Source organism: Notamacropus eugenii, chromosome 4 (genome assembly GCF_028372415.1).
Source record: "Notamacropus eugenii isolate mMacEug1 chromosome 4, mMacEug1.pri_v2, whole genome shotgun sequence".
Taxonomy (NCBI): domain Eukaryota; kingdom Metazoa; phylum Chordata; class Mammalia; order Diprotodontia; family Macropodidae; genus Notamacropus; species Notamacropus eugenii.
The window spans coordinates 55,126,461-55,141,009 of NC_092875.1; the positions used below are offsets into that span (position 1 = coordinate 55,126,461).

Here is a 14,549-nt window from a genome sequence, read left to right on the forward strand (position 1 = left end):
GGACTAACGTAGGACTGTACAAGGTCTGTGCAGGCATAAACATCTGCACAAGTATAACTCATACAGGGGAATTATTTGTACAGCAAAAGTATCTATAAAGAAGTCCCATTTTTATCAAATTAATAATAGAAGGGATCGGGTTTAGAGTCAGGAAGACCCGGGTTTAAATCCACCTCTGACATTTGCTAATACAGCGGATCTGGGCGAGACACAACCTGTGTGTGCCTCCAGCAGCCCTCTCGGATTTATCTACTAAGTCCCAGACTGGCTGGTGGAGGGAGCTGTCCACCACGGCGTGCGCAACACAGGTGTGCCCGCCCAGGACAGGCGCGCCCGCCCAGGACAGAGGCGCCCGCCCAGGACAGGGGCGCCCGCCCAGGACAGGGGTGCCCGCCCAGGACAGGGGCGCCCGCCCAGGACAGGGGTGCCCGCCCAGGACAGGCGTGCCAGGGAGGCGTGGGTGCGCGGCTGGGAGCGCAGGGCGCGGCGGGAGCCCAGCCTGCCGGGTCTCAGCCCTCCGTGTCTCGCCTGCCCCCAGCACACTGAGCGCGGACGCCGGTCCGGAGTGCTACGAGCTGCAGGTCTGTGTCAAGGATTACTGCTTCGCCCGCGAGGACCGCACGGTGGGCCTGGCCGTGCTGCAGCTCAAGGAGCTGCTGCAGCGCGGGAGCTGCGCCTGCTGGCTGCCCCTGGGCCGCCGCATCCACATGGATGACACGGGCCTCACCGTCCTGCGCATCCTCTCCCAGCGCAGCAACGACGAGGTGGCCAAGGAATTCGTCAAGCTCAAATCGGACACCCGCTCAGCCGAGGAGGGGGGAGCCGGACCCGGGCCCGGGTCTGGCCAGGGGCCTGGGCCCTAGGGAGCTGAGCTAGGCTGATGGGGAGGGGCCCCGGGCCCGGCCTGGCCTAGCCTGGCCTGGCCTGGCCTGGCCGTGTCCGGCGTGGGGAAGCTCGCTCTCTCGGGACGCTGGGCAGCCCGGGAGGCCCCTCCTCCCACTGGCCCCAGCCCTGCCCACCAGGGAGAGTTGGGGAGGGGGAGGGACCTTCTGCTCCTGCCATCCCCAACATGGGGTTAGGAGGGCTGAAAAAGATGAGGCGCGCCTCACTCCATCCCACCCTAGGGACCGGGGGAGAGGTCTGAGAGCCTCTGTTTCACGGCATACTCCAACCACTCTGTCCCGCTGGGCAGCGAACAGAGGGAGTAAGGGGAGATTGGGTATTGTCTTGAGCTCCCAGAGACCTACCTGCTAAGAGGCTGGGAAGGTCGGAGCCCCGCCCCGGGGTGGGGTGGGGTTGTGGGGTAGATTAGTAGGGGGAAGATATGCCACGGGAGGGGCTTCCCTAGGATAATCCTCTCTCCCGGGGACCCATACCCACACCTGCAGAAAAGCCATACAGGTCGTCTGCCCTATATCACCACCAGACATACCCCTACCCCTAGGAGTGTGGGTTGGGGAAGGGGAGCAGGGCAATTACCCAGGGAGGACCTCAGAGCCCTTTTGTGGAGCTGGGGATAGTGAGTCAGGACTCTAGGCAGGGGCCTGAGGCCCTAGCCATTCAGGGAGGGGGGGAGGGGGTACTCAGAGGCTGGGCCTTTGAAAGGCAAGCTGAGAGGAGGGTTTGGGGAGGGACCCCCAGGTTTGGTGTTTGCAAAAAAAAAAAAGTGACTTAAAAGCACACAAACCCTCAGGCACCCAACTCCATTCAGGGTTCTGAGGGCATCAGGGGCCACTGCTAGTGGAGACTGGAGGGGAGCACTGAATGGCCTGTTCTGGATAGAAGTTGATATAGCTCCCCTTCTGATTCCCAAGAGCTCCTGGGTCCAGGCCCAGAATGGCTCCTCTTCCCCCTCCCCATTGCCTTCTGGATGCCCCTGCTCCCAGCCTCTTTCCCATCTTAGGGGATTCAGGAAGAAGGCAGGAACCAGGACCACAACCATCCCATTTCCATCACCATTCCCCAAGGGGCTGCACCTCAGACCCCTGCTTCCAGCTGCTGCTAAAAGTCCCCAAAATGGGGTCCTCTCCCCAACCTCGGAGGACTTTCACTGTTCCTTCAGCCTCATCTGTCACCTGGAGGACAGGCAAGAAGGGAAGTTTGCCACCAGTCTACAAGTTCCCCAGGCCCCTCCTTCATCCTCTCCTCCACCCACCCCACTCAGTCTTTCCTCTTCCCCCACCCACTGAGCCAGGGGGGCCTAGGAGGTATGGAAAGGCTTTGCACAGGGAGGGAGGGAGAATAGAAACCTCTGTTCCTGAAGGGTCCTTAAACTTACCCAGGGAGCAGATACTCCCTTCTACCACTTCCCATTAGAAATGCCCTCAAAATGTTAATATTCCTCACCCCTCCCCACCCCCAGTACTTGATGAGTCAGAAATGAAGCTGCCTGACCGCACTGTCCCCAGTCACTAAATTCACTCTGTCACTTTCTTTCTCCTTTCCCTCCAACTAGGGGCTCCTCTGCCTTCCAAGGGCTGGCCCTCCACATGGGCCACTGAAACAAAAAGCAAGAGGCTGTGTGCCTGTGGGCAGGGGCACCCCATCTCTGAGCATGTCCATTCATGATCATAGGTGCCCATCTGTGTGTACTTGTCTGTGCATGTGTATGGGAGATTGTCCGTATCTGTCTCTGTGCTTTACTGTGTTTGTACCCATTTGCCTCTGTGTGTGTGCCTGTACATCCCATCTGTATGTGGCTGTCTGTGTGAATGAGCATGTCTGTGTACATGCATGTTTGCCAACATGAGTTTGTGTGCCAGTCTTGCATGTGTGTGTACGTGTCTATACACCTTGCATGTGTGTGCCAGTCTGTGTGAGTGAGCAAGTGTGTACCTGTCTTAACTTCCTATCTGTGCACCTATCTTCCTGCCTCTCCAGTCTGTATCTCAGAGGACCTCCATGGATAGGAGAGGAGAGAGGAACCCAGACAATAAGGAGGGACCAGAGAGATGGGGGCAGGGAAGACACAACTGAGAACTCATCTTTTTACAGAAGGGGAGGAAAGTCATAGAGCAAAAAGAGAAGAGGAAAATAAGGATACTTTTATAAGGAAGAGGGGGGAGGTCCATGGTTCTAATCTGGAAAGAAGGAAGGAAAAGAGAGAATAGAATGAATCACAGAACATCAGAGATGGGAGGACTCTTGGAATATAGAACTGCAGAGATAGAAAGGACCTCAGGACACAGAATGCAGGGCTTTAAAGAGCATCAAATCCTGCCTCCTGGTTTTTTCAGATGAGGTAACTGAGGCTCCGAGAAGTGAAGGGTCACATAGCCAAACAACCCTGCTGAGCTCAGGGAAGGTATAGGCTCCCCCATCTTTCATCACATGAGGCCTGGATGAGGGGGGCTCCAGACAGTCTGTGCCTCCTTGGGAGCAGGAAGGCACTTGGGGCATACTAAGCCTGCGGAATGCAGACCTCATTTTACACAATGGGAAAGCACCTGAAGAAGTCAAATGCTATCCTCAGCACTGGAGGGGAGCTCATTTATAAAATACTTCAGACCCCAAATCATTCCAATGAAGCCTTTCAGTGAATCCCAATGTCCATTTAGCCAGTTTGCTCAAAGAGGGATCTGCCTACTGGAAAGCAACTACCCAAAGATATTTGCTAATGGGTGATATGAGACCAAATGTCGGGAAGGGGCCAAAACTGCTCCCCTCAATCTCCTGGGTCCCAACCTGGAAGCCATCTGCCTTCAGCCTGGATTGCATAAGGGAAGAATGCCATCTGTTTTCGGGAATTGACAGGTAGAAAAAAAACTAATTAGAGAGACAGAGAGACAGGCAGAAAAGAGCCAGATTAACAGAGATTAGATTCTCCTCCTACCCAGAGGAGAGGTTCAATAAAATTAGGAGAGATATCCTCTCTTTCCTCTATCCCTTCCTAATCTACTAAAGCCAACTGTTCTTTCTCCCACCAAGGCCAAGGATTAGAAATGCAATATGCAAAAAGGGTGGGGGAGTATTAGAGCTTCAAGGCACCTTAAAAGCCATCTAGCTTAATCCCCTCATTTTACTGATGGGAAACCTGAGGGGCAGAGAGGGAAGGGACTTGGCCAAAGTCACATGGTGAGCCAGTGACAGAGGGATGAACTGTGGCAGTGGTAGAGTTCAAATCCTGGTTCTGCTTCTCAGCTTCTATTACGGGTGAATATCTAACATCTCTTGGTCTCAGTTTCCTCATCTGACAAAATGTGAGGTTGGGACTAGATTCCTTCCAGCAATAAATCTATCATCTTCTAAGTGAAACCCAGGGCTACAGAGCCTTGAGACTGAGACAGCACAAAAGAGACAGGTAGATGGAGAGCTAGGGAGGAGGGGAGAGCAGAGGATCTGGAAGGACCAAAGGGCTGGGTGGGGAAAGGGGGGGATCATAAATGGGGAAGCCCCAATTTTCTGTTACCACAAGATCATACCCCACCCCTTTCTTCAACATCCATTCCTTTTTCTAAAACTTGCCAAGGACCAAAGTTGTAGAACACTGCACCTGTTTTCCATTCATCTTTGCCTTTTAGAGAAGAGCACTTGTGTCGGATAAGAAACTTTCCCTCCTTCAACCCCATTCCCACCCACTTCCAGCCACTGCCCCCTGTGACAAGCATTTAGTTTGCTGCCTTCAGTAACAGGATCTTAAAGCTGGAAGGATCTCAGCTCTAGCTCAAACCCCTCCTTTTACAGAGAGGGGAAATTTCAGCCCCAGGATAAGGGACTTGCCCAAGGTCACACTTTGAGCCAGGGCACAGAGCTGGGACTGGAACCCAGGTCTATGGATGCCCAGCCCAGGGCTCTCTGAACTGCTTCCCTTCTTCCCCAATGCCTCTCAGTCCCTTTCCCAACAACCTGGAGCCCCTGACTAGAGCAGAGAAGGCTTTAATGGGAGGGGAGGGGAGGGTGTGCCCCCACCCCTTGGCCCCAGGAACAATTCCACAAACAAGTGTTTGTCCCTGCTACAGGACTTGTCTGGCATGTGGCTGCGAAAGAAACACCTTCCACCTGGGACTTCCTCTGTAAATATACGAACCAGAACAAAAGTGTTAAATTGATCATGGATGCATGAAATTGAGATGTTTTGCACTATTTTGACTTTTTGGTCTCTGTAAAAATATTTTATTATTAACGGACATTAAAAAAAAAAAAGCACACCCTCTCAGCTCTCAAAACCCTTGACTCCTCCTTTTCCTGCCCCAACCTCATTAATAATAAAATGGGATCTTAGAATGTCATAGCTGAAAGAATCCTCAAAGGATCTGATCTAGAATTGTGGGTTTTTAAAGATCCATGAAGGCACCAGGACAACCCCTGAGCCTGCTGATCGCTGAGGGTGTTTTACCTTTCTCTCTCTCCTGGACTTCTCACAGCTGACTCCTACTGAGGTTCAGCGAGAGTCCTCAGCTTAGCCTCTTAGCCATCTCAGAAGTGGATTTTGCCATCTCTCTTAAGTGAGAGATGAGAAGTTTCAACCCTTTCAGTGAAAAAGGCAGGCCTTTCACATACCCAGTCATCTCTCCACAAGGATAAGGTCTATGAGCCTTCCTGTGGCAAAGCTCTTTTGCAACACAAAACAGGAAGTCAGTTAATTAGAATCCAAGGGCATTTAGTCTGTCTTTTTTGAAGTCTTCAGTCCTACTAGCAGGATTAAAATTTCTCCTAAATTTCTGACTCAGAGCAAGAAACCCTGCAATTCCTATTTAACCCTTTATGAAGATCTAGTGTCCCCAAAACCCATTTCAGGGGGCTCTTCTAAAGAAATTTCACAAGACTACACAGGACTTAGGCACTATTCTTCAGCATGTCCTCTTCCCTGATAATCTCTGGATCTCCCATGCAAATAAATGAGTATCGGAGGGGAAGAAATTAATTAATCAACAAAAGAATTTATTGAATACCTATTGTGTGATTATCACTGGGGATATACATTCCAGCAGATTTGGCTGCCCCTGCTAATTCAGTCATCCCTGTAAGGTAGGTGCTATTATTATTATCCACATTAAAGGTAGGTTACAGGGGCCCTGGTCACAGTTTACAAGGCAGAGAATACTTGGATTGCTCACAGACCAGAGCACAGGCTAGGAGAGCAGTGACCACATCTCTCCTTGGATCATGATACCTTGGAAGACCTGAGGGCTTGCAGACCCCTAGAACTAGCTCTTTAAAAAAAAAATGCACCTAGCAGGAATGACTCTTTCTTGGAGAAGGGTAGGGGAGGCAAGAGATGTTTATTCTACCTCCCTTGTAGCCACACACAACTACCCCCTCACCACATGTGGTCCCTCTCTACTTGGGGGCTTATCCTTACATGTGGGTGTTCTGTAGGAATATAATTTTAGTTGCTTATATTTTGTAAGATATTTGGGGATTGGGAACTAGATTTTTTTTTCTAAAAACTGGGACAATTCACTTTTTTGTCCTGTTCAGTTTTCATTTATGATTTCTTGAAATATAGCTCTGAAAAACCAGGCTCTTAAAAAATATAATAGCTTCAAAGGTGCTAAATGATTTTCTGAACCAATCTATTGTGTTTCAAATGGAGCTATTTGACTATACCTTTCAAGCCAAATCATTCTGGCTTTCACTGAGTAGAAAAACAAGGTTCCCCCACCCCCACCCCCCAAGCCTCTATGGATCACTGTTTAAATTTTGATGGCTCAGAATGGGTGTAAATAGCAATTATTGTTGTTCTAGCCAGAAATTGTGAGGGTCTTCCCCAGACAGACTGATATTTTGAGGATGGTAAATTAGGCCATCTTTTGTCTGAATTCTTATCTAGACCTTAATCACTAAACAGTGAGTGGGTATTGTCTCAGACAAACTGAGGCCTGGGAAAGACTTTAATTTAGAAAGTCTGAGATCATCCACTGCATTTGGGGTCATCACCAGGTGTCTTGACTCTTATCTTGTCACTGGACTCTGATGACTCTGGAGGAGAGAATGAGGCTGATAACTTTTGGATTGCCTCACTTTAATCCAATTGACATTACCCTCTTCAAGAACAAAGGACCCACAACAGTGACAGAAGTAAAAACAGGCCTTGATCTCAAGGAGCTTATAGTCTAGTGCAGAAAATAATAAATACATGTCATTGTGATGTCACTGTGTCGAGTTCACCTAAGGGGCACTCCCCTCAGAACAGAGGTGGTACTGATTCTTCCTGGTCTTTCCAGGCTCTACTCCCTGAGGCTCCCCATATCTGCTTCCTCTTCCTTCTCTCCCAAGCAGGATGGAGAAAACTCAAAAGTCACTTGTTCAAACTGACCTGTATGCTGGGAGATAAAGAGTCTAACTCATGAGAGTTTTACTCTAGGGCAAGGGGCCCTGTTCCATTTGGCTTCTTTTCTGTTCAAAATAAGAAAAAAAAAAACTTAAAAATACAGACTATTAATAAAATTCATAAAATCTCTTAAGCTCCAGGTAATCTTTTGGTTGCCAGGCTGGAAATGAGGCGTGCCTGCCAGTTAGATTCTGTGTAGCCAATTTATCCACTGACTTCCCCCAACTTATCCACATTTTCTTTTTTTTTTTTTTTTTTTTATTAATTTTTTTATTTTTTTTTAATGTTTAACAATCACTGCCATACAATTGCGATTTTATCCCTCCCCACCCACCCCCCACTACCTCCCTCCCTCCCCACGACTGCATACAATTCTGTATAGATTCTACATATACTTTCCTATTGAGTATATTTTCACTATCGTCATGCTGTGTAGTCAGACTAAGATAAATGAAAGAATCCGTATAACAAATCAGAACATGATACACAAACAGATACACATACACAAACATGATCTGCTACATTATGTGAGTGACTTCCATATTTCTCTCTCTGAGTGTGGAAGGCTTTTTGCCTTGAGGTCCACCACTGGGATTTTTTTTTTTTTTCAGAAGTTCTTGTGTTATTACAAAAATCTAAGTCTACCAGAAAAAACTCTCACACACTGTGGTTGTTGCTGTGCATAAAGTTCTCCTGGTTCTGCTCCTTTCACTCAGCATCAGGTCATATAAGTCCTTCCAGGCCTCTCTGAAGTCTTCTTGTTCATCATTTCTTATGGCACAATAGTACTCCATTACATTCATATACCATAATTTATTCAGCCATTCCCCAATTGATGGACATCCCCTTGACTTCCAGTTTTTGGCAACTACATAGAGTGCTGCTATAAATATTTTTGTACATGTGGGACCCTTTCCCATTTTTATGATCTCTTGGGGATATAGTCCTAGTAGCGATATTGCTGGGTCAAAGGGTATGCACATTTTTGTAGCCCTTTGGGCATAGTTCCAAATTGCTCTCCAGAACCACATTTTCTTTAACAAAGATTGACACAGGATGCAATTAAAATCACCCTAATCTATGAAAAACTTTTTTTAATACAGAAAAGTAAGCAAATTTAAACAAGCAAAATAACCATTAATAAACTGCCACCTATTGCATGGGCCAATAAAACAGAAGAAGTACATTTACCTTTGTTTTAGCTCTTCACTCAAATAGGGATAGTTTAGTCACTCCCTGTTAAATTTTAAAACTGAGCTGGGACCCAAGGAAAGGAAAAGACTCCAGTCTCTACAAGGGTTAGAGTCAGTTCTCCTGGAAAGCTGACTAACTCAGTCACTGCTACTCAATGCTACTGGAATCTCCACAATCTATCATCATTGCTGACCTTTGGATCCCTTTCTGTGTCCTTTAGAGAGCATTTTAAACCACTATTCCGACAGGAAATTCTACCTACCAATTCCAAGCCTGTAGCTTAGTCTTTTCTCATGATGGGAAAACTCTAACTCCCAGAATCTTAGCAACTCAGTCTCCTGACAAGGCAACCAGGCCAAGACTTTTCTAAATGACCGTCGTGTAGACATACCTTATAAACAATATATATGCATCTAATTCAAGGTAACCTTGAAGAGGGGAGTACATGCAGCTGGAAGAAACTAAGAAAACCCTTCCACAGCAAGACAGGTCTTGAAGGAAACTAGGATCAGGAGGCAGATATAAGGAGGGAGAGAATTCCAGGCATGGGGGACAACCAGTGCAAAGCAGAGAGATGGAAGATGGAGTGTGATATGTGAGGAGCAACATGAACACCAGTAAGGCTGGACCACAGAGTGCATGAAAAATAATAATGTGTCAAAAAAGATAGGAAGTGACCATGAAGAGTTTTTTATATTTGATTATAGAGGTCATATGAGTTTATTAAGTAGGGAAGGTTGACATGATCAGACCTAGGCTTGAGGAAAATCACTTTGGCAAGGAGAACAGATTGGAATGGGAACAGACTTGAGGCAAGGAGTCCAATGAGGTTATTAAAGTATCCCAGGCAGGAGAACATAATGGCCTGAAACATATTGTGATGTGAGTATAGGGAAGAAGGTATATGCCAGAGATATTATAAAGAAATTACAAGACTTGGAAACTGATTAGACATGTGGGGTGAAAGACTGAGAAACCAAGGATGACATCAAGGTTGTGAACCTGAGTGACTTGACTAGAAGGATGATGATGCTTTCAAAAGTAATAGGGAAGTTCAGAAGAGAGGTGAATTCTCTTTTGGATGTTGAATCTGAGATGCCTTTGGGATAGCCAGTAGGCAGTCTAATAGGTAATATGGAATGCAGCTCAGAAAAGAGATTAGGATTGAATATGTAGATGTATTCATGTATGCAGAGATGATAATTGAATCCATGAGAGCTGATATACACAGGAAGCACTTAATAATATAAAAGGCTGCTTGAATGATTGATGAGGTCAAGTGAGAAAGTATGGTATAGTTGTTGTCCTTTGTTCTCAAAGAGGAGTAAAATGACATTACTATGTTGGGATCAAGGTATGGTATGTCTGACTGTGGCTGATCAGACCAATATGAGCTCAAGAGGCTCTACCACATGAACATTTGGAGTGGAGATAGCTCTAAGTTTGTACATCTCAAGTTTCTTTTTAGCTACTGCACTTCTGCTTTGCGCCTGGAGCACAGCATCTTCTGTGATGCCATGCTGGGTGGTCTGTGCCAGTGTTTACCACATCTCACAATCAATTCCAAAGTTCTTCAAAGGGACCTTGAGAGGATCCTTAGTCATTTCTTCTGACCTTCATGTAAGCACTTGCCTCGTATGAGTTCGCCATAAAAGTCTTTTAGATAAACATACATTTGGCATTCAAACACCATGACTAGCCCATCAGAGTTGTGCTCCCTGCAGTTGAGCTTGAAGGCTTGGCAGTTTAGCTCACGAAAGGACCTCAGTGTCTGGTACCTTATCCTGCCAGATGATCTTCAGAATCTTCCTAAAAACATTCAAATGGAAGCAACTAAGTTTCTTGGCATGGCACAGATAGACTGCCCAGGTTTCATATGCATACAATAATAAGGTCAGCACAATGACTCTGTAGACCTTCAGGCTGAGAGAAAGTCTTAATTTCTCTTCTCTCCCATATTTTCCTTTGTAGCCTCTCAAACACTGAGCTAGCTTTGGCAATGTGTGTGTCAACTTCATCATCTATAAGTACATCTCTAAAAAGTATATTGCCAAAGTAAGTGAACTTTTCCACAGCATTCAAAATTTCTCCATTTGCTATAATCAATGGTTCCAGATATAGATGGTATGGTATGTGTTTGTCTTTTATTGCCAAAGAAGACCATGCCATCAGAGAAATAATGACATGACTTGCACTTGACTTTGTTTTGAGTGAGGGAGGGCTGTGCAGGTCACCAGCCTCACTTGTCCTCCAGAGTCATCTAAATCCAGTGACCAGATATTCATCAGGATGACTGGAGATAACCCAGTGGGCAAGTGACTTGCCCAAGGTCACACAGCTAGTGAATGTCAAGTGTCTGAGGTGAGATTTGAACTCAGGTCCTCCTGACTCCTGCATTGGTGCTCTATCCACTGCACCACCTAGCTGCCCAAATGATGGTATGGTGCTGGCTAGTGGAGAACCTCTGTTTCCTTTGTGTTAACTATTAGGCCAAAATTAGCACAATGAGGAAGAATAGAGAGAAAAGAGGCTAGAGAGAGCCTTGGAGGACAGTCAGAATTACTGGGTATGATTTGGCTGATGATCCAATAAAGGAGACTGAGGAGCAGTCAAGAAAGAAGGTGGAAAACCAGGATAGAGATGTCAAGAAAATCCACAGGAGCCAAGATGGTAGGGAAAAGGCAGGGACTTGCCTGAGCTCTTCCAAATTCTCCTCCAGACAATTCTAAAAAACTCCTCAAAACAAATTCTGGAGCAAGAGAACCCACAAAAAGATGGGTGAAACAATTTTTCAGCCTAAGACAACTTAGAAAGTTGTCAGGAAAGGTCTCTTGCACTGAGGTGAAAGTAGAGCACAGTCCAGGGCAGGCAACTCCCAACCAATACAGCAGCAGGACTTGGGGGCAACTGAATGTGCAGCAGTGACTTCCAGAGCTCTCAGCCCACAGATGGCAAGAAGGTCAGGAGATTACAGCAGTCCCTTTGCTGGCACTGGGTACAAGACTCTGTTACATTGCCCAGACACAGATCTGGGTCAAAGGCCTGGGTCACAATCCAAGGGCAAGGGCAAGCACTAACGCACCAAAGTTTGCTAAGCGTTTTACAAATATTGTTTCATTTAATCCTCACAATAACCCTGAAAGGTAGGTTGATGTTATTATCCCCAGTGACCTGCCCTGGGTCTCACAGCTATTAAGTGTCTGAAGCTGGATTTGAACTCAGGTCTTCCTGATTCCAGGCCCAACACTATATCCACTAGCCACCTCTAAAACCAAGAAAATGAGGAATCACAGATATTTGGAGACTGAGGTGTGATTCTAAAACAAAAAAAAAAAAACACATCAATTTGATAGGGGAAACGTGAGGAGTTGTGACTTTTTCAGTAGGTGAGTTACAGAGAGTCAGGAGGTTCTCCCTTAAGATATCAAACATTAAACACTTGCAGAGGGGCAAGAGACATCACTCAAGACAGCAACAGGAAAAGAAGAGGACAGGAGGGAAGTTGAAAAAGCTTCCCCACTGGAGCTGTGGCATTTAGAAGCAGTCAACAAAAAGGCAGCTTCAGCTGAATGATTCTTTTAGTAGTCAGAAAGAACAGAAGTCAACAAACCAAGAGCTCCAGGGACAGCCGGACTGTTGACCCTCACTACTCTTCAGTCGGGTCCAACTCTAATCTACTTGATAAATAGCCTTTGTAAAGATTGAAAGTCATTGCTCCTCAGTGACACCTAGAGTTGGAGAGCTTTATATGAAGATTTGTTCTATACCACCAAATCTGGCTTGAAAAAAAAGGAAAAGCAGAAGGCAGTTCCTGTGTTGCTGTTAGCTCTGCACTAACTGAACAGCACAGCCTCCTGGTGAGTGAAGAACTGGCCAGTTTGGTTTGTGTAGCCCAAAGATGACCAGCGGGAAGAGCTTTACAGTTCTCTAGCTTGAAGAGAACTACTATTCACATTAAGATATTTTCTAGATGCCCTTTGAAGGGTGATAGGTCATTGAAAGAGCTTATAAAGGCTCTGTTCAGGTAGACAAGAGGGTTTCCCCAGTTGAGGAGTGGTGAAGTTCAACAGTGAAGCAGTGAGAACAGAAGCAGTTTTGTGTGACGCAGATGTTCCTGAACCGACCAAATGCTTTGAAGCCTACTGGCTGAAGCTGTAAAGTACCCCAGGCTCATGAGTTTTCCTTCCTCATGTTTTTGTCAGGTTCCTATAAGCATGTGATCACTCTTCAATGTAGCTACTGAGTACACTGGTGGGAGAGAGTGATTTGGTGGTAGATGTCTTATGATAATTTTATTTATGCATCTGCATATATATGTATACACACATAAAATGGTTTATTTTGCCTTATTAAATATTACAAGGGGCTAGTTGTACACTACACTACATTTACACTATGTGAATTTCAACAGCCTACTGACAGGTTTGCCTGCCTCAAGTCTCTCCCCACTTCACTCTATCCTCCAGCCACCAAAGTAGTTTTCCTAAATCACAGGTCCAACCATGTCACCTCTCTATTCAAAAAGCTCCAGGGACTTCCTGGTACTTCGGGGATCAAATTCAAAATCTTGTTTGTCATTCAAAGCCCTTCATAACCTACTCCCCTGACACCTTTCTAGGCTCTTACACTTTATTCTCCACCAAGTGCTTTTTGATGTAGTAGCATCGGCCTCCTTGCTGTTCCATGAACCAGACAATTCCATCCCTTGGTTCTGGACATACTCTGTCTCTCATATTTGGAATGTTCCCCTTTCTCACTTTTGCCTTCTTTCTGGGCTTCCTTCCAGTCCCAACTAAACTTTGTACGGGAAATCTTTCCCAATAGCTCTTGATTCTAGTGCCTTTCTTTTGTTAATTATTAATTTCCTATTTATCCTGTGTAAAGTTTGTATGTACATGTGTTTGCTTGTGCTACATTCGATTGTGACCTCCTTGAGGGCAGGGACTATCTTTTGCCTCTTTTTCAATCCCCAGCAATGAACACTGAGCAGTTAAGACTTATCGACTGGCTACATTGTCTTGTGAATTGCTGATTGTGTACGTAGAAAACATACTGGATAGGGGTTCAAAAGTCAGAGTGAGGAGTAGGGCATCTGTATTTCCCCTCAACAGGGTCACCTCCAAGATACAGAGTTCGAATTTAACTGAGTGGTAGTGTTCTATCTCTCAGAACTTAAAACTGCTAGTGTAAGAGCCAAATTCATCAAAAGGGTGGGGGTGTTAATACCCCACTTGTGACTTGATCCCATCCCCACATATATTATATAAACTTGGTGCAACCATATGCAGAAACTGTGAGACTTAGGTAGCATTGGGGAAGAATATACCCCTTGCTAATGGAGCAGGGGAATGTCTATACAACTGTTCTTTTTAGAAAATATCCTCAGTAAAAGTTAATTGACAGTAACTGGTTAAAAGAAAACATGGTGCTAATCAGTGGTGGACCACATTGGAAATGGGGGTTCCAGTTAATAACATTAGAAAAGAGACAACTCTAACTCCTTAGAATTATCCCTAGAACTCTGAAAGGGAGATGTGATCACCATCATGCCGGGAGTGAGCTGTCCTATGACACACAGCAACTACAGAAGTTTTCTGGTTCCTACGCATATTGGACAAAATGGTCAATCAGCATGTTAATTCTTTTTCTTTCTCCTTCCAAAGACAATAGAATATACATACAAGCTCCTCAGAGTTATTCCTCCCTTCTTTTGAACGCTTTACCAGCAATCAGATGAAGTGTCAGTAAAGCACTTTTTAACCCTTAAAGACTGTCATTATAAATGCTATTATTTTAGCATGATTATACCATGAAGTCAAATTTGCTTCCTTGACACACAGGCCACCTTGCTCCTCATCTCTATTTTGTGCATTTATGTACAGATATATAAGCTCATGTGTTTTATTGCTGGTTCCTCCAGTGAATTCTGAGGACCTTTACCGCTGTTCTTCCATTGTAGCCATTCACTATGGTCTCTAGGCAGTTTTCTTCCTTCCCTTTCCTTTTTAGTTTAAAACCTTTTCAACTGAGTTTGCAAGATTCTATCCAATTACATTTTAAGCTGTGCTTGTTAAATATACTT

The 14,549-nt window shown here is 45.7% G+C and overlaps 1 protein-coding gene across 3 annotated transcripts in view; it reads left to right on the forward strand.

Moving 5' to 3' along the window:
- UNC13A (unc-13 homolog A) overlaps window positions 1-5,165 on the forward strand; it is a 73,159-nt gene extending 67,994 nt beyond the window's left edge. For 2 of the 3 annotated variants that reach the window (XM_072601080.1, XM_072601081.1), the window contains one exon: window positions 539-5,165. In XM_072601080.1, the coding sequence (XP_072457181.1) occupies window positions 539-863 (325 nt within the window). In that variant the 3' untranslated portion in view covers window positions 864-5,165. The remainder of the gene's footprint in view (window positions 1-538) is intronic. The other variant, XR_011965479.1, reaches the window with a different exon arrangement.
- Window positions 5,166-14,549: the final 9,384 nt, after the last annotated feature.